Below are 27,311 nucleotides of genomic sequence, written 5' to 3'. Positions count from 1 at the left end.
CAGGGGTCTTCTTTGGTTTCTGGGGACTCTGCCTCACCCCCCACCCCCGCCTCTGTCCCCACCCACACAGGTGCCTAGTACTTTCCCACCTGTTTCCCTTTGCCCCAGCCACTCCTGTCAGCAGAGCCCCTGCCGTTCCTGCTTTTGTTTTCTGCTGTCCTCCAGTCCCTCCTGTACCTCAGACTATCCTCTTCCTCAAGTCTCAGCTCCAAGCCTGCCCTTGTCACCGCTCTTTTCCTCTCCTGTAGGTGTTAATTTTGGAGAAGGAAATGGCCACCCACTCCAGTAGTCTTGCCTGGAGAATCCCAGGGACAGAGGAGCCTGGTGGGCTGCCGTCTATGGGGTCGCACAGAGTCGGACATGACTGAAGCGACTTAGCAGCAGCAGCAGGTGTTAATTTGGCACCTGCTCTGTGCCAGGCCTACGTCCATCCGTGTCCTGTGGGAATGCCTGTCTGCTGGGGCAGGCGGCTGTGAAAACAGTGACTGCACACGTTGGTCAGTGCTGTGATGGAGACAGTGAGGCTGCGGGGTCCAGGGAGGCCCTAACTCTCCCTGGGGAGGAGGCAGGCATGGGGAAGGGGTGCTGAAGAGGGAGGAGGAGGAAGGACTCACTTGGCAGGTAGAACAGATGAAGGGGTCCTAGGCAGAGGTAGTGAGAGTGTGCTCTGGGAAACCAAATGTGGTCTGGAGCTGGGAGAGCAGCTGTGGGGCAGTGGCAGGAGCTACAGAGTAGGGCCTTGATCCTAAGAGCCATAGCGAGCCACTGAGAAACCTTGAGCAGGAGAGGTGCCTTTTCAGGCTTGCTCTTGAGAAAAGTCTGTGTGGCCCTACGGGTCAGAACAGGTCCCAGTTGTGCGGACTGGGTCTAGCTTCCCTGGAAGGCAGGATGCAGTAGGTTGTGGTTGTTAAGTTGGTGGATTTGGGTTTTGGAAAGACACCTTCAGTGTTGTGTAGAGGCCTGGAAGGAGGTGGAGAGACTGGAGGCCTGTGAACTGGCTGTGAGAACCACCCAGTGAGTGAGCAGTGCAGGGGCCTGAGCGCACCGGAGTGTGGGGGGTGAGGGATGGGGGGTAGACCAAGAGTTTAAGGAGGCTGGATCCCTGGAACGTGGTTACTTGGGGGACAGAAGTCCAGGTTAAATCTGTTGTGTGGGCCTGTTGTCCAGTGCTCAGAAGGAGCCTTAGGTAAAGCCTAAGAGGCTTTACCCTTTACTTTAGCCTTTCCCCCAGTGTCCCCCAGCGTCCCCAGCCATGAAAGGATTCTACAAGGTGGCCTTTCTTGCTCTGACCCAGCTGGTCTGTCACATGACTCTGGCTGAGAAGAAGGGACACAGAGCCCACAGTGTAGCCGGCTGGGGCCTCGTCTGGGATTACTCAATCTGGCCAGGACTGTTGCGGCTGGGCGCCAATGCCTGGCATGGCTGCTGTCTGAGAGCGCACGTCTTTGACCCTTAGATGCCCTCCCCACCTTCATGCAGGCTCTGTCCTCCCTGTCAGCTGTCCTGGCTCAGCCTGCCTGGCTTCCCCAGGCCCTGATTCTGTCCAGGGCCTCTGCTTTCCCCGTGACTGGCCCTGAGAGGAGTGGCTGGGCTCTGGGGCCTCATTGGCCAAATGCTGCTGGGTCCATACACGCCCCGTCCTCCCTGGCTGGCTGCCTGCCCACCAAGGGGTTGGGAGGCGGCCTGACCTGGCCTGCCCTGTTGTGGCAGACTGCCTTGGAGCCCCAGGAAGCAGTTGGAGTCTGCGAGGTCGTGGTGATTTTCCCCTCGGCCCATGCTCCAGGGGCTCAGCACTCCTCTCTTTGAGGGAGGTGGGGCCCCAGCACAGTGGGGCTTGTTCCTCTGCCAGCCCCAGGGTGGGAGCCCCGCCCTTCTCAGTGCACAGTATTTCCTGCCTGACAAGTGACAGAGCTCCTTAGCTTCCTTGTTAGGAAGCTCAGCTGGCCATGCCAGAGCCCTGCAAGATTAGACCCCAGAATCCTGGAACCAGGGCTGAGGTACCTTGAAGACTGGCAGTCTCTCCTGGCCCCTACCTGGCAAGTGACAGATGAGGCTCAGAGGAGAGGGGACTTGCTCAGGATCACATAGCGCTCCGAGGGGCAGGGCTAGGATTTGAACTCAAGTCTGCCTCTAGACATCCTCTTATAAATCTTTGATGCGGTCCTACTGGGTGCCAGGTACTTCTAAGCATGAGAACTAGAGTAGGAGCTTCTCAAAGGACTGGCCCAATTTTTCTTATAAGCTCAGTGTTTGAGAGAGTCCAATACAGAGGGAGGGACTTCTCTGGTAGTTCAGTTGGTAAAGAATCTGCCTGCAATGCAGGAGACTTTCCAGTTTGATTCCTGGGTTGGGAAGATCCCCTGGAGAAGGGAAAGGCTACCCACTCCAGTATTCTGGTCTGAAGACTTCCATGGACTATATAGTCCATGGAGTTGCAAAGAGTCAGACACGACTGAGTGACTTTCACTTTAATACAGAAGAGGTGCTTGGAGAATGAATGAGTGAGCAAATGAATGAACAGAATGACAAGGCAAAGATCCTGCCTCTAGGCATGTAGACGTCAATGGATGGGACTTCTGTTTCACAGAGCAGGAAATAGGAGGCTGGTAGGAGTGGGGATGACAGAGGATGAGATGGTTGGATGGCATCACCAACTCAATGGACATAAGTTTGAGTAAGCTCTGGGAGCTGGTGATGGACAGGGAAGCCTGGCGTGCTGCAGTCCATGGGGTCGCAAAGAGTCAGACATGGCTAAGCAACTGAACTGAACTGATGAGTGGGGACTGGCTAGGTGGGAAGCAGAGAGGATTAGAACTCAGGTGTCCTGACTGCTGGTCTATGGCTTTTTTGCCATCCTCACTTTCCTCATCTGTAAAATGGGGTAAATGGTCTTCACCCTCTGCCTGCCTCGTGATGATTCAGTGAGGCAGTGGGTGAGAACAGGCTTGAACGGCAGGGACATTGTGTTGGGGTGGGGGTGGGGTCTTCTCTGTGTGCACATCTAGAACTGCCTGGAAACTCCACATACTCTGCTTTTCTTCTTCCCCCTTAGTCTCTGCATCTTGCTTCCACCTTGCTTTCTCCAGGACTTCTTTCTGGAATGTTTGTCCCAGAACTAGCTGTGGGAGGGGCTTGGGAAGAGTGTCAGTAAACACAGTCTGCCTGCCTCCTCCCTCTACAGTCTCCCACACCTAGAAAGTCAGCCACCCACATCCACATCCAGGCAGCCCCCAGCACATACCAGGCTGGAAATGCCTTGGCAGTGGTTACCATGGTGACAGCTCCTGCTGCTTGGACCGCAGTGGTCTGGAAGCTGCTTGCAACAGTCTGGCAGCCTGGTGCCCGCAGGTCCCCACCCAGGCTGTGAGCTCCTGGGGCAGCTGCCCTGTTCTCGCTCATTTTGGTCCTCAGCACTGCACTTGGTATCCAGGGGCCCTTGGCAAGGAGCTGCCTCTCCAAAGAACCCACAAGATGTTCTGGGTCAGACTAGCTTGGTTTAAATCCCAGGGCTACCTCTTAGGGGTCAGTGACCTTAAGCAAGTCAACTTGGTGTGTTTTGAATTTATTGAATTAGCTATGGAATTCTTGTGAGGGGAGCTATCCAAAGAGTATAGCCCCCCAGAATGAGACCCATCCTTTCCCTGAGCCATCACCGCCCCCATCCTGTAGCAGTAGCAGGGTCAACATAGGTCATAGCACGTTTTTGCTGCTGAATCCACATCCAGGGTCCTGGATTCCTCATCTTGGGCCTCTGGAGGCCCTGCAGGCAGTGTAGTGTGGTGAGTAGGACCTCAGTCTCAGCGGCTAGACCTCTGGGATCACAGCTGGGCTGGGTACTTACTTGGGCTTCAGTTTCTTAATCTTTAAAATGAATATAATAATGTACCTCTTTCAGAGGTTTGTTGTATGGATAAAATTTGAATTAGGACTTGTAGAGTGCTTAGAAGAGTATCTAATAACTTTATAAGCACTTCATGAATGTTAGCGGGGACTTATCACCACAACTGGCAATGGCCATGAAAATGGGAGGACTTCTTATTTGGCGCTGGTGGTAAAGAACCCTCTTGCCAAAGCAGGAGATGTTAAGAGTTGCAGGTTTGATTCCTGGGTTGGGAATATCCCCTGGAGGAGGGCATGGCAATCCATTCCAGTATTCTTGCCTGGAGAATCTCGTGGACAGAGGAGCCTGGTGGTTGCAAGGAGTCAGATACGACTTGAAGCGACTTAGCACGCATGCATGCATGAAAATTGGAACCCCTGTGCCTATCCCTACTTGTCATTTTTCTCACACAGGCAGGTGTCCCCAGCTCTGTTCACAGTGTGATGAGGGAAAGCTGGCCAGAGAGACAGGATGGCAGGTCAGTTCCCCTTCCTCATCCCACCCCATCCAGGGGACTATCAGGCACGCCTACCTCTGTTGCCTGGCAAGTGAGACTCCCAAGCTGGGCCCTGGGCAGAGACTCCTCCTCTTATTCATGAGTTCTAGGATTTTCTCTGCTGGTTCTCCAGCTGGCAGCTGTTCCAGCCCTGGTCTGGATCAGACAGCTGGTCAGTGACTGCGTGGAGCCCTCCCTGTCAGTAGGGCCAAGTGTTGACAACGGGTGAGCACCAGCCGAGGTGCTGCTTCCGATGTCATCTGAAACATGAAGAGCCCGAGGAAAGGGTCCTAATGGGATGAAATAGGAGCAAATCCCTGGGCTTGACTACTGTAGGGCTCACTGTGCTGTGCTGTGCTTAGCTGTCCAGTCGTGTCAGACTCTTGGTGACCCCATGGACTAGCCCGCCAGGCTCCTCTGTCCTTGGGGAATCTGAGGCAAAACTTGAAAAAGCTGGCCTACAGCTCAATTAATACTCTGCTCCATCCCTTTCTCCCCACCCCCCTCCCTCAGGTGCAAGGATATGTTAACATGGAGTTTGTGGCCAAAAGGAAGCTGGGCATAGTAGGGGCATCCAGAGAGCCCCTGGGGTCTGAGACCCTGGGCTGGAGGGTGCTGGCCACTCTTGGAGTTGGGTTCTCTTGGCAGGTGGTCTTGGGGATCTCAGGGGCTGGCAGACCTGGAGACTCTGCTGTGAGCTGACCGTCCGCCTGCTCCCCAGGGCCTGGCCTCCGTGTTCTCCAACCGCACATCCCGGAAGTCGGCCTCACGCACGGACAGCGACAACATGGCCGACGGCGAGGGCTACCGGAACCCCACGGAGGTGCAGATGAGCCAGCTGGTGCTTCCCTGCCACACCAACCAGCGTGGGGAGCTGAGCGTCGGGCAGCTGCTCAAGTGGATCGACGCCACCGCCTGCCTGTCGGGTGAGGCCGAGCCCGACATGGCCGCCCTCCCAGCCCTGGCCACACACATCAGGGGAGAGGCTGTCCCTGAGCGCCGCCCTCTTCTCTCCTCCCGGCCTTCACTCAGGCCGCTCCACCTGCCTGTGATGCCCTCTTCAAGTTCCACATGCTCAGCTTGGGCCCCCCCTCTTGTCCGCAAACCCCCAGGGCTCTGAGTGCTGGTCCTGGACCCTAGGGTCCCTGCTCTGATGCAGCATAGCATTAGACGTGGCTGCTCCGAGGCTGGCAGTAGCAAAACCCGTGGCATTGAGCAGAGTTGAGTGGAGCTTGGATGGAGCTCATTTTGTTGCCTTCGATGCCCCAGTATTCTCCAGCCCACAGGGAGTTCACAGTCTGATGGGGTGGGGGTGGGGGGCAGACAGGAGACCTAACTGTCCCCTGCACTGTCTGATAGGGGTTGGGAAAGGGAGGTGGAACTGGGGCTCTAGGAGAACAGACCTGAGGCAACCCTGACCCATCCCTGGAAGTAGAGAAGGAATTCTAGAAGAACTCAGGCCTGGGAGCAGAGTCCTCAGGATGAGAGTGACTCAGGCAAGCAGACAAAGGTGGGTGAGGCTGCCTGGGCACTTGAGGAGGTCAGGAAGTGGAATGAGCATGGCATGATCATTCATTCGACGGCTGCTTATTGAGTACTGCGTGCCAGGCACTGCTCTAGGACTGGGTGCAGCAGTGAACAAGATGGGCAAAATTCCTTGCCCTCAAGTGACTTGCGGTCTAGCAGAAGGGAGAGGCGCTAGACAGACAAAACCCAGATAAGTAAGACAGGGTCAGGGTGTCGTAATCATGGTGAGGAAAGTAAAGAAGAGTGGGGGTGCGGGTGAGGAGGCAGGCCTTAGCTAGGAAGGTCTGGTATTTGATCAGAGGCCTGGGCCACGGGAAGGCTGCTAACGGATGGCTTTCTTCTCCTGATGCCAGCGGAGAGGCATGCAGGGTGCCCCTGTGTCACAGCCTCCATGGATGACATCTATTTTGAGCACACCATTAGGTAAGTGCCCTCCTGCCTCTCTTTCTGGTCTCACCATCACGAGCCCAGAGCCTTTCCCCCATCTCCCGCCTCATCAGCCTGTGTGCTGCCTGGCACATGCCTCAGCTGAGGCCCTTTGCAGATGGATGGGGCCAGCCTTTCTGGAGCCATGACCCATCTGCAAGGTGTCTGGGACAGCAGTGGGCTAGGAGCTGCCCCTGTGGCCAGGTGCCGTGGGGTGGGCTTCCTCAGCCAGCTTTGGACTTGGATGTTGCTCAAGCTGCAGCATAGGGTGCTGTGTGACTTTGGGGAAGTCAATCTCTTTCTCTGGTCCTCAATTTTCTTATCTTCGAAATGGAAGTTGTTCAGTCACTAAGTCGTGTCCAACTCTTTGCAACCCCATGGACAGCAGCATGCCAGGCTTCTCTGTCCTTCACTATCTCCCGGAGTTTGCTCAAATTCATCCATTGAGTTGGTGATGCCATCCAAACACCTCATCCTCTGTCACCCCCTTTTCCTCCTGCCCTCAAGCTTTCCCAGCATCAAGATCTTTTCCAATGAGTCAACTCTTCGAATCTGGTGGCCAAATTATTGGAGTTTCAGCATCAGCATTAGTCTTTCCAATGAATATTCAGGATTGCTGGTTAGACTTAATCAGTGAATGCCTTTTGGGGCTTGACTCTTCTCTGTGGGTCATTGGTCATTAGACTGTAGGGAGGCCCCTAGACAAGGTGCCTTGGCAGAGCCTGAGCCAGAAGTTTGGACCATTCAGCCTCTGCTCACATACCTCCAGGAATGGGGAGCTCATTACCTACTAGTTTTGTTTGTTTGATGTCTGTACTGTTTAGAAGGGTTTTCATTACACTCTTCTGAGCTTGGTCTTTACGGTTTTGCTAGGACCCAAGAAGCATGCCAAGCCCTCAGCCCAGGGCAGGCTGCAGGGGCTGCATGCAGTGCTATGGCCTCCAGGCCTGCTTCTGAACTATCAGTGCCTGGGACATCAAGTGCCAAGGACTTATCCAGGACTTCCTGGTGCCCCATGAGTCGTGGTTAATGAGGAAGTTTGGCCAGTCCCTGTACTTACTTATTCAGTCATTCATCACTACCTGTGCCTTTTCTGGACCAGGGCCCATGCTGGGTTTGGAGTCCACAAAGTCAGCTGGAACGTAGTCTCTGTGCCCCAGGAGCTCCCAGTCTGCAGGGAGGCAGATATAGAAACATAATTTCAATTCAAAGGGGTAAATTCCAGACAAATAATGATCTTTGACATATGGGTGCTTTGTAGTACTTATTTTTGAATATCTTATTTTAGAATAGTTTTTGATTTACAAAAACACTGTAGATGGTACAGAGTTTCTATAACATCTTACATTCATATGGTACCTTTGTCACAGTTAATGAACCCATGTGTTGTGCGTAGTTGCTCAGTCGTGTCCAACTCGGTGTGACCCCATGGACTACAGTCCACCAGGCTCCTCTGTCCATGTGGATTCTCCAGGCAAGAATACTGGAGTGGGTTGCCATGCCAACCTTTGAGGGATCTTCCCAACCCAGGGATCAAACCCAGGTCTCCTGCATTGCAGGCAGATTCTTTACCAGCTGAACTACCAGGGAAGCCCTAATGAACCCATACTGATGAGTTATTTGTAAGCCTTTTTAAAAACATGTAAACAATTTTTTACATGGAGTATGGTTGATTTACAGTGTTCTGTTAGTTTCAGGCATTGTAAAGCAATTATACTCCAGTTAAAAAAAAGGGGGGGGGGAGGCCCTACTGTATAACACGAGGAACTATATTCAATATTTTATAATAACTGTAATGTCTTTTTACTATTGGTAATTAACTTACTAAGTCCTCAGAACAACACCGTGAGATCCTGGCTATTAGTGTCCTCCTTTTACAGATGAGGAAACTGAGGCACAGAGAAGTAAAGTAACTTACTTTAGGTCTTACAGCTGGTGGAGAACTCAGGATATACTACAAGCAAGGCAGTCTGGCCCCAGACAGCTTGCTCTTAACCAATTGGCTCTGCGTGCATGCATCATCAGTTGCTTCAGTTGTGTCCAACTCTTTGTGATCCTAAGGACTGTTACCCACCTTGCTCCTCTGTCCATGGAGTTTTCCAGGCAAGAATACTGGAGTGGGTTGCCATGCCCTTCTCCAAGGATCTTCCCGACTCAGGGATCAAACCCCTGTCTCCTGTGTCTTCTGCATTGCAGGTGGATTCTTTTTCCACTGAGGCACCTGGGAAGCCCAACCAATGAGCTACATTGCCTCTGTTTTTGAGGGTGGGTATAAAGGCACTGTGTGGTGTTGAATAAGACTCTTGAGAGTCCCTTGGACAGCAAGGAGATCCAACCAATCCATCCTAAAGGAAATCAGTCCTGAATATTCACTGGAAGTACTGACGTTGAAGCTGAAACTCCAATACTTTGGATACCCGATATGAAGAACAGACTCATTTGAAAAGACCCTGATGCTGGGAAAGATTGAAGGCGGGAGGAGCAGGGAACAACAGAGGATGAGATGGTTGGATGGCGTCACCAACTCAATGGACACGAGTTTGAATAAACTCCGGAAGTTGGTGATGGACAGGGAGGCCTGGTATGCTGCAGTCCATGGTGTTGTGAAGAGTTGGACACGACTGAGGGACTGAACTGATAGAGGCACTGGAAAAGGAAGTGACAACCCCCTTTAGTATTCTTGCCTGGAGAATCCCCATGGACAGAGAGGCCTGGTGGGTTATAGTCCATAGGGTTGCAAAGAGTTGGACACGACTGAAAGCATGCATGCATAGTGGCACAGGGGCTTCCCTGGTAGCTCAGCTGGTAAAGAATCTGCCTGCAATGCAGGAGGCCCTGGTTCGATTCCTGGGTCGGGAAGTTCCCCTGAAGAAGGGATAGGCTACCCACTTCAGTATTGTTGCCTGGAGAATTCCATGGATAAGGAGCCTGGTGGGCTACGGTTCACGGGGTCACAAAGAGCTGGACACAACTGAGTGACTGAGCACAGCCATAGTGCCACGGAGGGTAGTCATGGGTGGCTTCCTGGAGGAGGTATTCGAGCTGGCTGTATGTAGTGAGAATTTGTAGGCCAGTGGAGCTGTGTCTGGGTCCACTCTGAGTCTCTGCTGCCAAAACGGGATCTGACACCTGAGGAGCAATGATAGAGAAGGCTGGGGTGGGGCATGTAGTGATGGATGGGCCTGCCATAGGACCCAGTAGAGTGGAGGTGAGTCTGGGCAGAGGAGGGTGTGGGTGTGTGGGGAAAGCTGGAGAGGGGCCTGGAGCATGGTTGGTGACCTGGAAAGTCCTGGCCACACCCGAGGAAAGCTGGGAAAGGTTTTTTTGTTTTTGCTTTAGCCATTTAAAAATGTCTCAAAATGCATCTCTAAGGAATAAGAACTTTTAAAAAACATAACTTCAATACCACTACTACCTGTAAACAAAATGAACAATTTCTCACCAACATTAAATATCTAGTCAGCGTTCAGTTGCCCACAGTGTCTCTTGAGTTTGTTTTATTTTGTTTTGCTTTACAGTTTTTTGCTTTATTTTGTTCAAGTCATGATGCAAATAAGGTTGCATTTGGTTACTTGGTCTCTTAAGTCTTTTTTTTCCCCCTTTGGCCATGCTTCATGGCTCATGGGATCCTAGTTCCTTGACCAGGGATGGAACCTGGTCCCCAGCAGTAAAATCACTGAGTCCTAACTACTGGACTGCTGGGGAATTCCCTCAAGTCTTTTTTTTAACCTGTAGGCCCTACATCTTCCCCATCACCCTCTCCCTGCACCCTCTCCTTCTTCCTCCCACTCCCTGTCTCTCTCTGTTTTTCCTTGAAGTTTGTTGAAGAACCTTGGTCATTTGCTCCCTAGGGTTCTCCATCATCTGGGTTTTACTGTTAGCATCACTGTGGTGTCATTTAACATGTTCCTCTGTCTTCCAAGAGTATTGGTCCTGGGGAAGGGCTCTATTACAACTGGCTGAAAAGGTCAGTTTTGTCTATAGGCACTGCCTCTGGAGGGGTTTTGGGAAAATAGGGGCTTTAAGGGGCCCCCAAGGAGGCTTGGCAGTGACTCTGGGGATGGAGCCAATTTTGACCTGAGCTGGAAGACAGTCAGGAAGGAAGAGAAGCTTGAGAGTCCAAATGGGTGACTGCTTGGCTTTAGGGGAGGCTAGAGAGGAAGTGGAGAGGAGGAGGAAGGGGAAGGGTCATATTTTAGCACTGCAAAAAATAGATTTTTTTTTTATTGGTGGGTCAGGAAAGTTCTTTTTCTAATATTTTATCATGAAAACTTTCAAAATTATAGAAAAGTTGAATAGTGGTGTGATCATTACCACTGAGAGTCAGTAATTAACACTTTGCTAAATTTGCTTTATCTGTCTGTAGATAAATACAGGCATTCAGTTCAGTTCAGTCACTCAGTCGTGTCCGACTTTTTGCGACCCCCATGAACCGCAGCACACCAGGCCTCCCTGTCCATCACCAACTCCTGAAGTCCACCCAAACCCATGTTCATTGAGTCTGTGATGCCATCCAACCATCTCATCCTCTGTCGTCCTCTTCTCCTGCTCTCAATCTTTTCCAGCATCAGGGTCTTTTCAAATGAGTCGTCTCTTTGCATCAGGTGGCCTAAGTATTGGAGTTTCAGCTTTAACATCAGTCCTACCAATGAACACCCAGGACTGATCTCCTTTACGATGGACTGGTTGGATCTCCTTGCAGTCCAAAGGACTCCTGAGTCTTCTTCAACACCACAGTTCAAAAGCATCAATTCAGCGCTCAGCTTTCCTTATAGTCCAACTCACATCCATACATGACCACTGGAAAAACCATCGCCTTGACTAGACAGACCTTTGTTGACAAAGTAATGTCTCTACTTTTTAATATGCTGTCTAGGTTGGTCATAACTTTCCTTCCGAGGAGTAAGTGTCTTTTAATTTCTTGACTGCAATTATTGCACTTTGCAGATATTGCATTTTTTACAACTTGAAATTTTGTAGCAACCCTGCATTGAGCAAATCTATCGACCTCATTTTTTCCAACAACATTGGCTCATTTAGTGTCTCTGTGTCACATTTTAGTAATTCTTGAAATATTTTAAACTTTTTCATTGTTGTATTTTTTATGGTGATCTGTATTAGGAGGGTAAAACTTTGGGGGCTACAAGAAGGTGGGGGGTGGGGGAGCTTTCCTTAGGAGGGACTGTTGAGTTGAGAGCAAAGAGAATCATGAGCGTTCATTGGACTAGGGGGAGCAGGGGAAAGGGGGAGATGAATGACATCATGCCACTCCTCTTGCCTCAGCTTCCCCACCTGTAAAATGGGGGTGCTAACACTGTCTTGCCAACTTACTTTGGTAGCATCATAGATGTGAATATGCTCTGTATGCCATAACATTCTTTGGCCAGTTCCCCTTGGCAGAGGCCCCACAAGTATCTGAGGCCCTGGTTCTCTCCATCTGTCCCTCTGGATGGCTCAATCTCTTGCTTTTCCCTCCTCAGTGTTGGACAAGTGGTGAATATCAAGGCCAAGGTGAACCGGGCCTTCAACTCCAGCATGGAGGTGAGCCACTGGGTGGGTGGTTTCCACTTTCTCTTTGTTCTCAGCCCCCAGCCTGGGAGCACTCATGCTCACACTCAGAGTGCCCTGGCTGAGGATACAGAGTTCTGAAATAGCTGACAAGTTTGGGAGGATCCTAGGGATCTAACTGTCCAATGGCCATAACACAGAAGGGGAAACTGAGGCCAGGGAGGGGAAGGAACTTGCCTCAGGTTGCCGAGCCATGTGGCAAGGAGGTCCTTGATGGTGATTCCACTGTGGGCCTTGACTTCCAGCTTCCTGGGTCTTCATACCTAATGTCAGACCCTCTGTTCAGCAGCCAGGTGAATGCAGGGAGGACAGCCACTGTGCTTAGCCCTGATGTCAGTGGGCTGAAGCAGTGAGAGCGCTAGAATTTGGTCCATTAGCTTACCTCCCACAGCCTCTGTCTTCACATCTGTAAAATGGGAACATGATTCCTATGCTGCCGGATTGTGGAAGGTTTAATGAAAGGACTCTTTGGTGATGCACAGGGCTCTGTGAGCTCTAGTGTAGGGCCTCTATTTCCCACTTACGGATGTCAGGCCCAGGCAATTTTACCCAGCTGGGCCAGTGGTTACTGAGGCACCACTGAGGCTTGGATAGCAGAATCTTGACTATAGCTCTGGACACCCCATAAGTGCTCAAGGTCTCCCTATGGACCCCCAAGCTGTCTGTCCTTCCAATTTAGCCAACACTTATATTAACTTACTTCAAGCCGTTTCATAACACAGTCTCATTTTGATCCTCTCAATAACCCTGTGAGGGTAGGTACAATCATCCCCATTTTACAGATGAGGAAACTGAGGCCCAGAGAAAGGAACTGACATGCCCAAGGTTCCCCAGGGAGCCAGGACCAGCATCAGAGCCTATCCCAGGTCTCTAGCCCCCTGGACTTGGTGATACAGAAATACCAGAGGCCAGGCCTGGTGACGCGTCCCATCTCAAGCTGTAGGATTCTCGTTCCTCCCGCCTCACTTGTGCACCTTGCTCTTCCTTTCCAGGTGGGCATCCAGGTGGCCTCTGAGGACCTGTGCTCTGAGAAGCAGTGGTGTGTGTGCAAGGCCTTAGCCACCTTTGTGGCCCACAGGGAGCTCTCCAAGGTAGGTGGCTATACCTGACCGCTCTATGCTGCCAGGCCACCTGGGTGCCTTTCCCGGGTGGTGATTCTGGGGGGTTGGTGGAGTGGTAGAGATGGGGGCGCAGCAGGGAATCCACAGCTTCCAGAAGAAGGCCCATCCCCCACTGCGGTTGAACCCCAAGTGCCTCCCTGCTCTGCTTTTCCCCTGCTCTCCCCGTGCACCTCACTCCAGGATTCTTCAGGTCTTTCCATTGCCTTCCATGTCCTGCCTGGACATTCCTCATCCACAGTTCCTTTGCTCAAGTTTGGGGGGGCGGGGGGGACCCTGGAGGATGAAAGTGATGTGTCAGTCAACATGGAGATGGAAGATGGGGAGAAAGAGGGGACAAGACTTGTGACCATCCAGGAGCCCCAGGTGTGAGATGATTACTAGGGGGGCAGTTGTTGTTCAGTCACTAAGTCATGTCCAACTCTTTGTGACCCCATGAACCATAGCACACCAGGCTCCCCTGTCCTTCACTGTCTCCTGGAGTTTGCTCAGATTCATGTCCATTGAGTCGATGATGCTGTCCAACCATCTCATCCTCTGCCGTCCTCGTCTCCTCCTGCCCTCAATCTTTGCCAGCATCAGGGTCTTTTCCAATGAGTCGGCTCTTTGCATCAGGTGGCCAAAGTATTGGAGCTTCAGCTTCAGCATCAGTCCTTCCAATGAATATTCAGGGTTGATTTCTTGTAGGATTGACTGGTTTGATCTCCTTGCAATCCTGGGGGGACAGGCCCTCATGCTATTTCAGGGAATTTGTCCTGAAACCCCCCACTCCACCCCTGCCACAGGTGAAGCTGAAGCCAACCCTGCCACGGACCGAAGAGGAGAAGACGGAGCACAGTGTGGCGGCCGAGCGCCGGCGCATGCGGCTGGTCTACGCCGACACCATCAAGGACCTCCTTGCCAATTGCGTCATTCAGGACGGTGAGTGTCATGGGTGGGGAGGGCAGCTCGTGTCCTACGTGCTCCCCTCTGTCTGGGGGAGAGAGAGGAAGGAAGTCTCCCTGGGGTATCCACCTAATGATGGCCTCAGGCCTGGATAACCCTCTTGCCTCAAGGCCCCTTAGGGGAAAAGGGAGCATTTGGACCTCTCGCCCAGCTCCCAGGGGCTGTGAAGATGAAGCTGGGACACATGGAAAACACTTTGTCATCCACTAAATGCATATGGGTCTCTAGGAGTCAAGGTATTTGGGAAGGTAGTATTGAGCTTGGCTTTGAGGACCCTAGGACTTTAAAAAAGAAAAGCATATATTGGGTTGGCCAAGAAGTTCATTTAGGTTTTTCTGTAAGATGTTCCTTCTTTGGGCCAACTCAGGAGATAGGTAGCTAGATAGGTAGATAGATTGAGATAGCTCTAGGGATAAAAAAAGATAGATAGACTAAAAAGCAAGACTTGCTTCTACTCGCTTCTGCCCCTCCAAAAAGGCAGCTACTATTACTCATTTGGGGGCATCTTTCCAGAAGTATTCCCTGCATATTTATGCATAAAAAACAAAGTGAAAGTGTTGGTCACTCAGTTGTGTCCGACTCTTTGCAACCCCATGGTTTGTAGCCCACCTGTAGGCTCCTCTGTCCATGAAATTCTCCAGACAAGAATACTGGAGTGGGTAGCCATTCCCTTCTCCAGGGGATCTTCCTGACCCAGGGATCAAACCTGGGTCTCCTGCATTGCAGGCAGATTCTTTACTGTCTGAGCCACCCAGGAAGCCATATTAATGCACACTACCTATCATTTCAACCCTCCCTTTTTACCCCATAGGGAAATGGTACCTACTGTCCTATATCTTTCTCCTTTCCCCTTAAAAGCATATCCTACAGATTGTCCTATACCAGCACACAAGATCTACTTTGGACTGGGAGGATTTTGACAGGTGGAGAGATGAAGCAAGGTTTTTCTGACAGAGGACACAGGCTGAGGGCAAAGGTCTAGAGGGGTGACCTTGGTTTTGTTCTCTGATCTCCAGAAAATGAGAATGCAGAGTCTTCCTGGAAACCTAAAGGAGGCAATTTTAGGACCCATCAAGGATAGTTCAGCCACTCAGAGTGGAGAGAGAGCAGGCAGTAGTAGTGAACCCCAGTGAAGGCAGTGAGCTATGCTCTAGATTCCATGTGCCCTATTTATGCGGGGCCTGGAGGCCATGGCAGGCCCAGCTCTTCCTATAGTTGTCAAGGCCCCTGGCAGCATCCATCCCACTGCAGCCGCTGTGGATTCCTCCTGTCGTGACAGTCCTTCTACCCAAGGGTCAGTCTAGATGCCTTAGCCTGGCGTCTGGGCCCTTATCTGAGCCTTATGTTATGCTGTCCCTTTAGTTGTCCTCAGCTGCAGCTAAGCCAGAGTCTTGTTGCTCCCTATGACTGTCCTGCCTGTCTGGTTCCAGACCTTGGCTCAGGGCTTCAACTGCTCTCCTCCCTGCCTGTGGCATCACTGAGTAGCCTGCACACCAAGCGAAAGACCTCCTGTTCACAGGCCTCCCCTGTTGAGCTCTCTCCCCCTGGGAGATACGTGGCACCTCCTTGGTGCTGAGTGAATAAGAGAAGCTGTATGGAGCAGGGGGGTGTCCTGGGCTGCCCGTGGTGCGGTCTGCCCTCGGGAATCTTCTCACCTCCCTCGCTCTATCCCTCCTTGGTCAGATCTGGAGAGCAGAGACTGTAGCCACATGGTGCCGGCCGAGAAGACGCGGGTGGAGAGTGTGGAGCTGGTCCTGCCCCCCCACGCCAATCACCAGGGCAATACTTTTGGGGGCCAGATCATGGCCTGGATGGAGAACGTGGCCACTATTGCAGCCAGGTGCCTCCTCTTCTTTCTTCCCCTCCTTCCCTTGGCCAGCTCCCTCTGGGGCAGAAACCCTGACTTGCATTGTGCAGGCATTTTGCTTGCATTGTGCTGACATTCAAGTCTTCAGAAGCTTGACTGTTCTTATAGGGTAAGCTGGGGCCTTCAGACCCAGGGAGCCAGAGAGGAATGATTTTCTGTGAGCTCACCAGGGGAAATGTCAAGCCCTCAGCTGGCACCAGGGCCTCCCCTTGCCCTGGCCCTGCCCACTCACTTCCTGGATTTTATACTCTTTGCAAAGCAAGCCATTTGCCCTTCTCCTTCCCACCCACCCCACCATGCTCCCAGCTCTTGTCTCCCCTCCTGGCTGACCTTCCACCTTGTAGCCCCACTATTCTTTGCTAAAATCCTGTCTATCCTCTAAGAAGCCTCTTTAACTGTCCCCTTCTCCCTAAAGGTGGAAAGAATTCCTTCCCTCTCCTATAACCTCTGTACCTGTCTGGGACTTATTCTGCTCCAAGTATTGGAGCATATTTTTATAGTTATGACGACCAACATTTATTAACTGACACTGTCATACCTCCACGACTTTGTACTTGCTGTTCCCTCTGATAGGAGTGCCTTCCCTAACCCTTATCCTCCTCAGCCAGGCGAATTCTTCCACCCTTTGGAGCCCAGCTCCAGTGGCCCTTCCTCTGTGTTTACCCTGTGGACATAGTGCATAAGCAATGCCATTTTGGGCAGCCTAAACTATGAGCACAATACGATCTCAGAGGAGGGTCAGAGTGTGGATAGTCAGGGAGGGCTTCCTAGAGGAGGAGTATATCAGCTGGGCCTTGAATGACAAGTATTTTTGGGTAAGAGGAGGGCTTCCAGGTAGTAGGAACAGCAGGTGCTAGGATATAAACATTGAATGGAAAAGGTTTATTGCAAGCCCTGCTGTGTGTCACCTCAAATTCAGCTTTTTTCCAGCTATACATGGATCTCAGTATTCTAAGCTGTGGGGTGGGACTTTAGTTCTCTTCCTCTGAGTAGAGCTGTCACTGGGTTGGGTGGGAGTGGGTGGGCCAGAGGGTGGTGCATGTGTTTCTGGGCAGGGTCTGGGGATGGGGGCAGGGAGAGAAGGCTGGCTTGCCCAAGCCAGTGGCTGAAGCACTGGAGGGTGCTTTGTCCTATCCCCTGACCCCCGGCCTCTTCCAGCCGGCTCTGCCGTGCCCACCCTACCCTGAAGGCCATTGAGATGTTCCACTTCCGGGGCCCATCCCAGGTTGGGGACCGTCTGGTGCTCAAGGCCATCGTGAACAACGCCTTCAAGCACAGGTGAGGGGCTGGGGTGGATGAGACGGGGCCCCTGGGACTGAGGGCTCTTCCTGACCTGAGAAGGGACATTCCTCAAAGTGTCAGGAGCTGTTTCCCCTGTAGACGAGGTCTATGGGGTCTGAACTCTGGCTGCTGGGTCCCTGCACCATCACTAGGATTCACTCTGATGTTCCTCCTCGGGGCTCCCCATCCTGGGTCACACCACGTGGCCTATGTCTTGGTCTCTCTCCCTGGCTCCTGCCTCTGAGCCTGCCACACTGTGGATGCTTTGGTCATGGGGCACCTCTTGCCAGTGTTCTGTTGTTTATCGAACCCTTCCCCACCCTTTTCCTAAAACCGCAAATAGTTCCCAGAACCCTTATCTTTGTAATGGATTCTGATACCCAACGAAAGCTTACTTAAAGTATGCATCTCTTTTGATGATTTCAGAGATGTGGTGATTTTCAGTAATATGTAGTCATTAACAGTGAGGGATCAGGAGCCAGGCTGCCTGGGTTCAAATTTGGCTTACCTCTTAGCATCTGTGTGACTTTGGGCAAGTTACTTAACCCTCTGAGCCTCAGTTCTTTCACCTTAGAGAACCAGGGCTCACCACAGCTACCTCATAATTGTGAGGATTCAATGAGAAGTTACTGTTTAATAGTATAATGACAGAGAGAACGTTCACTGAAGGTCAGCCATTGCTGCTGCTATTATTTTTATTATTATTATCATCATTATCATTTTACTATTCCGTCTGATAAGCACACATTCTGCTGTTGTGCAGAGCAAAAGTCCTGAGCTAGGATCTGTGAGGCCTGGTTTCTAGTGCAGATTCTCTTCCTGACTGTTGTGTGACCTTGGGCAAGTTAGTGCCCTGTTCTAGGCATTGATTTCCCCATCTGCATGAAGTCTGCATTCCTAAGTGAGGGGAATGGAGGCGGCTGCTATTTTATAATTCATCAGACAGTTGGAGATACAGAGACGGCTGCAACTGAGCTGTCGGGAGCACGGCTGTTAGCGCACTGGTGAATATGTTTATAATGAGCATTTTCTCTGATTAGGCCCTGCCCCTCCACCTCCTTTCTTATGTCTTTCCATAACCCTTTATTTTTACATAAACATATTTTATATAGACATTTGTTTCCCCATCCCCTCGCTGTTAGCACAGGAGAACCTGGACTGCACAGGTTTATCCATTTCTGTGACCCCCAGAGATGAGCATGGGCCAGGGGTGCAGCAGGAGCTGTGTAAACATTGTTGAAAGGGAACGCTTCTGAGTTTCCCGCCCAGCGGTCTCTGATCCAGGCTGTGGGAGGAACGGCAGGAGTACGTGTGTGTGTGTGTGTGTGTGTGTGTGTGTGTGTGCGTGTGCACACATGTGTGTTGGGGAGGGGTGGCCTTGGGAAGGCAGGAGTACGTGTGTGTGTGTGTGTGTGTGCGCGTGCGTGTGTGTGTGTTCATGTGCACACGTGTGTGTTGGGGAGGGGTGGCCTCGGGAAGGCAGGAGTACGTGTGTGTGTGTGTGTGCGCGCGTGCGTGTGTGTGCGTGCGTGCGTGTGTGTGTGTGTGTTTGTGTGCACACATGTGTGTTGGGGAGGGGTAGCCTCGGGAAGGCAGGAGTACGTGTGTGTGTGTGTGCGCGTGTGTGTGTGTGTGCGTGCGTGCATGTGTGTGTGTGTTTGCACACATGTGTGTTGGGGAGGGGTGGCCTCGGGAAGGCAGGAGTACGTGTGTGTGTGTGTGCGCGTGCATGTGTGTGTGTTCGTGTGCACACATGTGTGTTGGGGAGGGGTGGCCTCGGGAAGGCAGGAGTACGTGTGTGTGTGTGTGTACGCGTGCGTGCGTGTGTGTGTGTTCATGTGCACACATGTGTGTTGGGGAGGGGTGGCCTCAGGAAGGTCTGTCCAGCTGACAGCATCCCTCCCTCCCCCTCAGCATGGAGGTGGGCGTGTGTGTGGAGGCCTACCGCCAGGAGGCCGAGACCCATCGGCGGCACATCAACAGCGCCTTCATGACCTTCGTGGTCCTGGGGGCAGATGACCAGCCTCAGATGCTGCCCTGGATTCGGCCCCAGCCTGGGGTGAGTGCCCTGCTACCAGCCCCCTTCCCCCTCTGCCCAGGGGTGGCAGGACTGGGGAGCATGGACCCAGCTCTTTCCTTCTGCTGGGGCTCAGCTTGGCCCTGAGTGCCCTGCTGTGACCCCCAGGGGTGCCCCTTGTGCTTTTTGGAAGAACTTGAACCATGTGTGTGGGCCTCCCTCGTTGCTGGGTGTTAACCGGCACTCCTGAGCCTGCAGAGCTGTAAAAGCACTGGCTTTGGGGTCAGAGGTGGGTTGGACCCCGCCTTGGCCACGTTCTGACGGGTGTCCTCTTTGAGCTTCAGTCCTATCTTTAAAGAGGGAATATCTGCAGTTCCTGCCTTATAGGACTGTTGGGGAGACACTGATCCTGTGCCTGACTAAGTGGCAGCTGCTCTGACCATGGTTACAGAGGAGTAAAAAGAGTAGGGATGAGACTCAGGGACCAGGGGTCCAGGCTGGCCCTAAAAAATGTTCCCTTGTGCCTCCTGAGGGCCAGGCTCGGGCTTGCTTCCAGGGGCTGGGGACTGACCTTGGTGAGGTTGCCTCTTCTCTCCCAGAAGGTCCCTTGGCCTGCCTCGCCTCACAAGGCCGAGCACAGACTGTGAAACCTCTGCTCTAGAGCCCGGCGTTGGGCAGTCAAGACGGGTGGTGGGCAAAGGAGTGGGGAGCCTGAAGACAGTGGGACAGGAGACAGTCTGTGATGTCCTTTAAGGTCTTTGCCAATTAATGTCCACGAGCGAGGAGACATTAGAGGTACTGGTTCAGAGGTGGGCCCCGGGCTAGGCCATCTGGATTCTGTTCCTGGCCACACTCCTTAGCCCTGTGACCTTGGGTGAGCCACTTAGCCTTTCTGTGCCTCAGTTTCCTCCTCTGTAAAATGAGGATAGTACTGGGAGTTCCCTCATGGCCTTGTGTTTAGAATCCCGGATTTCATTGCCATGCTGTTGCTCAGTTGCTGAGTCGTGTCTGACTCTTTGTGACCCCATGGCCTGTAGCACGCCAGGCTTCCCTGTCCTCCACCATCTCCTGGAGTTTGCTCAGGGTCATGTCCATTGAGTCGGAAGTGCCATCTAACCATCTATCCTCTGGCACCCTCTTCTTCTTTTACCTTTGGTCTTTCCCAGCTTCAGGGTCTTTTCCAGTGAGTCGACTCTTCACATCAGGTGGCCAGAGTATTTCCATGATGCAGGTTCAATCCCTGGTGGGGGAACTGAGTAGCTGCAAGCTGCGTGGTGTGGCCAAAATAAAATAAAATGGGTGTAGTACTAGTGCCGAACACAGAGGGTTCTCATAAGATTTAGATGCAGTTTTGTGTGGAAACCACTTTAGAAGCATGCCTGCCCATCGCAAGGTTTAGTGAGGGCAGGTGGTGTTCCCAAAGTCACTCAGGGGTGTGAGGGGAAGCTGGGGCTGGAACTCAGGGACCGGGCACTGTGCTGTTCATACTGCCCTTGTGCAACCTGAAGTCCGCTTCAGGACTGCAGGGAGGGTCTCCTTGGGCCCTTTGGGGGAGGAGGGCAGGCGGCAATGGGGGCTGGGCGAGCTGGTTGTCCTGTGCCCACCACAGTCTGTCTGGGCTCCTCTCCCCAGGATGGCGAGCGGCGGTACCGAGAAGCCAGTGCCAGGAAGAAGATCCGCCTGGACAGGCAAGTGGAGGCCTGTGGGTGGTGGGAGGGGACACGGCGTCAGTTCTGTCTCAGCTCCCTGTCTGCTCCCTGCCTCTGGGAACTCGCCTGTCTTTGGAGCTGCCCCTGGGCTGGGCCTTTACATCTGGGCAGTCTCTGGTCTTGGCCTCATGACACAGCGGTCTTACTGGACCCTTGTACAGGTGAGGATGCTGGGGACAGAGGGATTAGGTGTCCACGGGCACACAGATAGGAATGGTTGGCAGAATGAGAACCTGAACCTGGGCAAGTGTGGCCAATTTTACATCTTGTGTCCCTCCCATTGATTCCGATGATGCCCATTTTGGAGATGAAGAAAGAAATGCTCTGAGAGGAGGTGAGCAATTGCTTGAGATGCAAATCCAGGTGTGAATGCTTGCTACCAAAGCACTTTACATGCCGAAAAGTGCTGTAAATGCACCAGGGTTTACCATCTAATATTAACAAGAAAAATGTGCATTTAGGGAGGGGTTTGGCAACCCACTTCAGTATTCTTGCCTGGAGAATCCCATGGACAGAGGAGCCTGGTGGGCTACAGTCCATAGGGTTGCAAAGAGTCAGACATGACTCAGCGAATAGCACACCATATGCCAAATGCTGTTCTCCTTCTGATGACCCCGTGAGGGGTCAGATGTGACTACTGACCCCATTTTACAGGTGAGGACACTGAGCATAAGGGTGAAGTCACTCAGCAAGGGTTAGCGGTCTACACCTTTCCCTGGGAGTCCCCACCTCTGAGTGTGCGTGTCCTCAGCTGCTGCCTTCTGTGTGCCCTCCCAGTCTCCCTGGCCACATAGGGGTGCCTCCCACCCTGCTGGGCTGAGCACAGGGCCTGGCACACAGTAAGCCTGCCGAGAAGAGGTGGGCCCCAGAGGGACCAAGGTTGTCGTCTTCCCTCTCTCCCAGGAAGTACATCGTGTCCTGTAAGCAGGCGGAGATGCCCCTCTCTGTCCCCTGGGATCCTAGCAACCAGGTAAGGCCTTCTGCTCTGTGCGGACAGTCCTCAGACCTGTCGGGGACCCCCAATCCCCCCTTCTTGGAGGAGGCCCAAAGGGGACAGGATACTCTGCGTCAGGACTGGCTCAGTGAGCCAAGGGCTTTCCTGTGTCCCCCTGCTTGGCACGAGAGAGCTGAGGCCTCAAGGGGAGGAGGAGTCTGGCCCAGCCCGGCCTCCTTTCCCAAAGCCCAGGGCTCCTTCCTTCACGTGCAGTTTCCTCTCCACACATCAGAGTGGGCCTGGCACGGAGCCCCGAGGAAGGGGGTGCTGAGGCTGCTGTGTGTCTGTGCAGGTGTACCTGAGCTACAACAACGTCTCCTCCCTGAAGATGCTCGTGGCCAAGGACGATTGGGTGCTGTCCTCGGAGAGCAACCAGGTAGCGGACCCCACCCTCCCAGCTCTCCTTCCTCCTCTGAGCAGCCAGAGGTATTGACTGTGAGCTGTGAAACCCTCTCGAACCACATAAGTCAGAGGGGGATTCCCTAAGAGGCCCTGGGTGAGTCATGAAACCAACCCACTTATAGAAGCCCACCTGTCCCCTCGAGGCCTGGCGTGGCTCGGATGGGGGCTGGGGGCAGGGGTGGGCTGAGCTCTGCCGCTTCTGCCTGTGTCCTGGGATGGGTCACCTCCCCACAGTGACACCGGTGGCTGGCTGGACGCCTGGCTCTCAGGATCCATTCTGGTTCCACATTAGTTACTGCTTCTTTATCTTTTTCTTTAAGAAAAATTTTCAACATTTAAAAATTGAGGTATAATTTACATACAGTAAAACTTCCCATTTTTAGTGTGTAATCCTGCTAGTTTGGAAAACGCATAAAGTTGTATCATCACCACAGTAATCAAGATACAGAACATTACCATAATACCTCTAATTTTTCTGTCTCCTTTGTGTTCAAGCCTCTTCCCACCCCAATCCCTGGAAACCACAAATCAGTTTCCTATGCCTTTCATTTGGTCTATTTGAGAATGTCCAGTAAAGGGAGTCATACAATATGTAACCTTTGACGAATTTCCTTAGGCACAGTGCATTCACTTGTGTGAAGTGATGTGTATGTTCTGTTTCACATCGAGTACCATTCCATCTGACTAGTGTTTATCCATGCAGTCCCTGCTTCTTCAGACTATCCACTTTGCGCTGAAACTCCCATTTTTCACGGGGGCTGCCACTGAGGCTCAGAAAGGTTGAGTCACTTGTTCACAGACACACAGCAATCAGTGAGGCCCTGACTTCCAGCCCGGGTGCCCAGCATAGTCTGAGGAGGAGACGAGGGAACGAGGCTGCCCTCTGTCCCATGCAGGTCCGCCTGTACACTCTAGAGGAGGACAAGTTCCTCTCCTTCCACATGGAGATGCTGGTGCACGTGGACACAGCCCAGGCCTTCCTGCTGCTCTCTGACCTCCGCCGGAGGCCTGAGTGGGACAAGCACTGCCGGTAGGTGCCGGAGGGTGGGGGTCCCGGGGAGTGGGGGTGGGGAAGGGGGCCCTGAGGTGTCTCCTCCTGCTGAGCCATCCCCCACTGCTCTGGGCCCCTTGCTGGCTTTTATCTAAGGGTGGGTTATGGGAGGGGAGGTGCTATGGTTATGTGTTAGGTGAGTATCTGAGTTATGGGTATTCCAAGCCCTCAGGGGAGGGACTGAGCCTGGAATTGGAGGTGGGGGCCTGGCCCAACTATGTGACCATGGGCCAGTCATGTCCTTTCTGGGCCTCAGTTTCCCCCCTCTTAAATTGTGTATTTGAGGTGTGGGTGTGTATTTGCATAGGGGTAGATCAGTGATTTTCAAACTGAGTTCTGCCTTCTGAGAGGGTGCTTGGGGACTGCTTAGAGAGGTTGTTGGGAGGTGGAGGGGTGGGTGGGAACTCCTCCCAGACTCAGGGTAACTCAGAGAATGTCCAGTTTGCTCAATTTACCAAGTTTGCCAGTTCTTCATACGGATATGTGAAGGGAAAGGTGGCAGGTTTGGACAGGATTTTGTCTCTGCGAGGGTGTCCTTGTGTGTGTTGGTATAAGCCTGGGTGTGTCTACCTGGGCACATGTGTGTAGTGTACCCGCATCTGAGGGCTCAGCTCTGGCACCCAACCTGTGCACATCCCAGACCTGCTTCCTTATTAGCTCTGTGGCTGTGGGTGAGTTATTTCTCTGAGTCCCAGCCCCTTCATCTATTAAATGGGGATACTCAGAGTCCAGCTGCATGGGCTGATGTGGCATTAAATGAGATAATACCCATAAGCTCTTAGAACAGTGCCTGGCACACAGTGGGCACTCACTGAATACTCAGCACGGCTACTAAATCATCACACGTCTGTGTATATGCGTTTGCACACACATGGACAGACATCTGTAGTTCTGTATGTGCATCAGTGGGTGTCCATGTGTTTGTTCACGTGTGCCCACAGCTGGGGTTTATCTGCTTGTGTACGAGTCTGTGAGCCCAGGTGTGTATGTCTACTTTGGCTAGGCTTTTCTGCCCTCCTGTGGTCCCTGTTGAGCAGTCTGGGGGTAATGTCCCCCAAGCATGTGCTCAGGATGGCTGAAGCGTGTTGGGGGGTTGCGGCTGGGTCAACCCTGCTGTCACACGCGGCGCCTGTGACCCCTGTGGACCCTGCACAGGAGCGTGGAGCTAGTGCAGCAGGTGGACGAGGATGATGCCATCTACCATGTCATCAGCCCCGCCCTCGGTGGTGACCCCAAGCCCCAGGACTTCATCATCCTGGCCTCTCGACGGAAGCCTTGTGACATCGGGTGCGTGCCTGCCTGCTGGGGTGGGAGGTGGGCAGGTTCATCTTCCTCCCCAGGGAGGGGACATCTGGGTAGAGTCAGCCCTCTTTCCTATGGCCTCAGGACCTCAGTGTAAAATCGGTGGCCATGGTCTTACTGGGGGTAGAATGGAGAACAAGAGGACATACTGCCCTTTCCAGTCACTCATCCTCTAAAGCAGGGTGGTTTCTATCCCTGGTGTAGTGAGGGTGCCGTGCCCCAGGTCACAGACAGGCCAACTCTCACATGGCCCACTCCTTGGCCTCCAGCCTCTCAAAGCCCCATGTTGCCTGAAGGGTGGTAAGGCTCCCAGCTGCACCATGGTGAGAATGCTGGAGAAATGGCATCACTTATGCTAGTTAGTTAAGTTGCTCAGTCGTGTCCAACTCTTTGCAACCCTGTGGACTGTAGCCCACCAGGCTCCTCCATCCATGGGATTCTCCAGGCAAAAATACTGGAGTGGGTTGCCATTTCCTTCTCCAAGGGATCTTCCCAACCCAGGGATCGAACCCATGTCCCCCACATTGCAGGCAGACGCTTTAACCTCTGAGCCACCAGGGAAGCCCTAGCATATCACTTATGCTACAGACAGTCAAAAAGATGAAGCATGAAAATCCAAAGTGCAGCACTGCTTCCCTGGGGCGGGGAGGGGGAGGCCGGGAATGTTTCCAGAAGGTCCACAGTGCAGTCACCCGGGTACCTGGTGAGTCCAGAACTGCTCACCCACAGGCACCTCCTGTCTAGAACCTCCTTTCCAGCTTGACCTGGAGCTAGGCTGTGGGCCTTAGACTCTGGTGAGGGCATCACTACAGCAGGGCCCTGGTCAGTGCTGGAGGGGGTTTCTGGAAGCTGGCCCTCATTCTTTCCTGTGCTCCTCCTGCACACTTCTTCCATACAGGGAACCCTATGTCATTGCGCTGAGGTCAGTTACGCTGCCCACGCACCGTGAGACCCCAGAGTACCGGCGTGGGGAGACTGTCTGCTCAGGTTTCTGCTTCTGGCGCGAGGGGGACCAGTTAACCAAGGTGAGGCCTAGTGTCTCCTTTCCCTTCCCACCCGGATTCACCCCAAAGCCACACTTGTGTCCAGAGCTCAGTGCTGTCCAGACCTCAGCACGCCCACTGGCCAGTAAGCTCTCTCTTCCAGCTGTAGAGAGCCTGAGTGTCAGGGCCTAGAAAGGAGCCTTCAATAAGGCCTAATCTGTGCAAAGAACAGTCCAAGGCCACAGCTGAACCAGGCCTGTGTTAGTTGCTCACTCGTGTCCAACTTTTTGCAGTCCCATGAACTGTGTACCCCACCAGGCTCCTCTGTCTATGGGATTCTCCAGGCAAGAATACTGGAGTGGATTGCCGTTTCCTTCTCCAGAGGATCTTCGCAACCCAGGGGTCGAACCCTGGTCTCCTGCATTGTGGGCAGATTCTTTACTATTTGAGCTACAGGAAAGTCTCTAAAACTCCATCTTCTTATGTACCCCTTTCATGTCTAGGAAGGCCCTCAGGGGCCTCATCAGGGCAGTCACTGTTACCTGGCTGGATGAAAGTGGGCTACCTGGGAAACTCAGGGCACCTTCCTCAGATCACAGCTGTTAGGGCCCTGAGACACCCCATGTAGAGACTTGGACGTTTGCTAACTTAGTGTTCCCTGGGGTTATTTTAACTGCTTGCTGCAGATTTGCTGACAAGGGCTTAGTTGTGTCCTACTTTGCCACACCATGGCCTGTAGCCTGCCAGGCTCCTCTGTCCATGGGATTTTCCAGGCAAGAATATTGGAGTGGGTTGCCATTTCCTTCTCTAGGGGATCTTCACAGCCCAGGTATCAAACCCTGGTCTCTTGTGTCTGCTGCATTGGCAGGTAGATTCTTGACCACTATTACCACCTGGGAAGCCATATTCTAACAGTAGCACCTTCATTTAAAGGGGTTTTATGCTTGACTCTGGAGACCCAATCCTCCAGAGCTTCTGGGCTGAGACAGGAGACACATGACAGTATGTGTGGTGACAGAGGGAAGCCAGGGTTGTCAGCACCCAGAGGAGGGGTCAGGGGAGTCCAGCTATAGGAGGTCATGCCCACCAATCATGCAGTCCTCAAAGGCCCCAGGTGCTGCTGGTATTTGCTGCCCTCCTAGCAGGTGACTGGGCTTCCATGGTGGCTAAAGACAGTAAATAATCTATCTGCAATGCGGAAACCCCAGTTCTATCCCTGGGTCAGGATGATCCTCCAGAGAAGGAAATGGCAAACCACTCCAGTATTCTTGCCTGGAGAAGGCCATGGACAGAGGAGCCTGGAGGACTACGAGTTCACGTGGTCCCAAAGAGTTGGACACGACTGAGGGACTAACGCACAAGGATGCCACCTGCCTGTTTCATGTTCACTCAGTGCCCACCCCACCCCCTTCCCACCCTCCCTGGTTGTGGCTCCCTGTCCTGCAGGTGTCTTACTACAACCAGGCCACCCCGGGCGTTCTCAAGTATGTGACCACCAATGTGACCGGCCTCTCCTCTGAGTTCTACACCACCTTCAAGGCTTGTGAACAGTTCCTCTTGGACAACCGGAATGACCTGGCCCCCAGCCTCCAGACCCTCTAAGCATCCTCCCTGGCCACCTCACGTCCACTCCCACTCCATCCTGCCCCAAGGACATGCTTGCAGTGCACTGAGGAAGCAGAGGCATTTATTCCTTCCTGCCTCCCCCAAGAGAAGCTGGGGTCCACCGGGCCAGCACCTGTGGG

General features: G+C 52.9%; 1 protein-coding gene across 4 annotated transcripts in view; it reads left to right on the top strand.

The window, feature by feature from the left end:
* The window catches only part of ACOT11 (acyl-CoA thioesterase 11), a 46,835-nt gene extending 19,564 nt beyond the window's left edge, over positions 1–27,271 (top strand). For 2 of the 4 annotated variants that reach the window (XM_043877161.1, XM_043877164.1), the window contains exons 2-16: positions 5,098–5,302; positions 6,257–6,326; positions 11,810–11,870; positions 12,890–12,988; positions 13,801–13,936; positions 15,644–15,800; positions 16,986–17,105; positions 19,023–19,167; positions 20,758–20,813; positions 21,738–21,804; positions 22,121–22,204; positions 23,127–23,260; positions 24,437–24,568; positions 25,482–25,608; positions 27,013–27,180. In XM_043877161.1, coding sequence (XP_043733096.1) covers positions 5,098–5,302; positions 6,257–6,326; positions 11,810–11,870; positions 12,890–12,988; positions 13,801–13,936; positions 15,644–15,800; positions 16,986–17,105; positions 19,023–19,167; positions 20,758–20,813; positions 21,738–21,804; positions 22,121–22,204; positions 23,127–23,260; positions 24,437–24,568; positions 25,482–25,608; positions 27,013–27,168 — 1,749 coding nt within the window. In that variant the 3' untranslated portion in view covers positions 27,169–27,180. Of the gene's footprint in view, positions 1–4,293; positions 4,359–5,097; positions 5,303–6,256; positions 6,327–11,809; positions 11,871–12,889; positions 12,989–13,800; positions 13,937–15,643; positions 15,801–16,985; positions 17,106–19,022; positions 19,168–20,757; positions 20,814–21,737; positions 21,805–22,120; positions 22,205–23,126; positions 23,261–24,436; positions 24,569–25,481; positions 25,609–27,012 lie in introns of all 4 variants that reach the window. The other 2 variants (XM_043877163.1, XM_043877162.1) reach the window with 2 other exon arrangements.
* The last annotated feature ends 40 nt before the right edge of the window (positions 27,272–27,311 follow it).

This window comes from Cervus elaphus, chromosome 20 (assembly GCF_910594005.1).
Source record: "Cervus elaphus chromosome 20, mCerEla1.1, whole genome shotgun sequence".
Taxonomy (NCBI): Eukaryota; Metazoa; Chordata; class Mammalia; order Artiodactyla; family Cervidae; genus Cervus; species Cervus elaphus.
The sequence above is the reverse complement of the archived record's forward strand: the minus strand, read 5'-3'. Positions and strand labels throughout refer to the sequence as shown.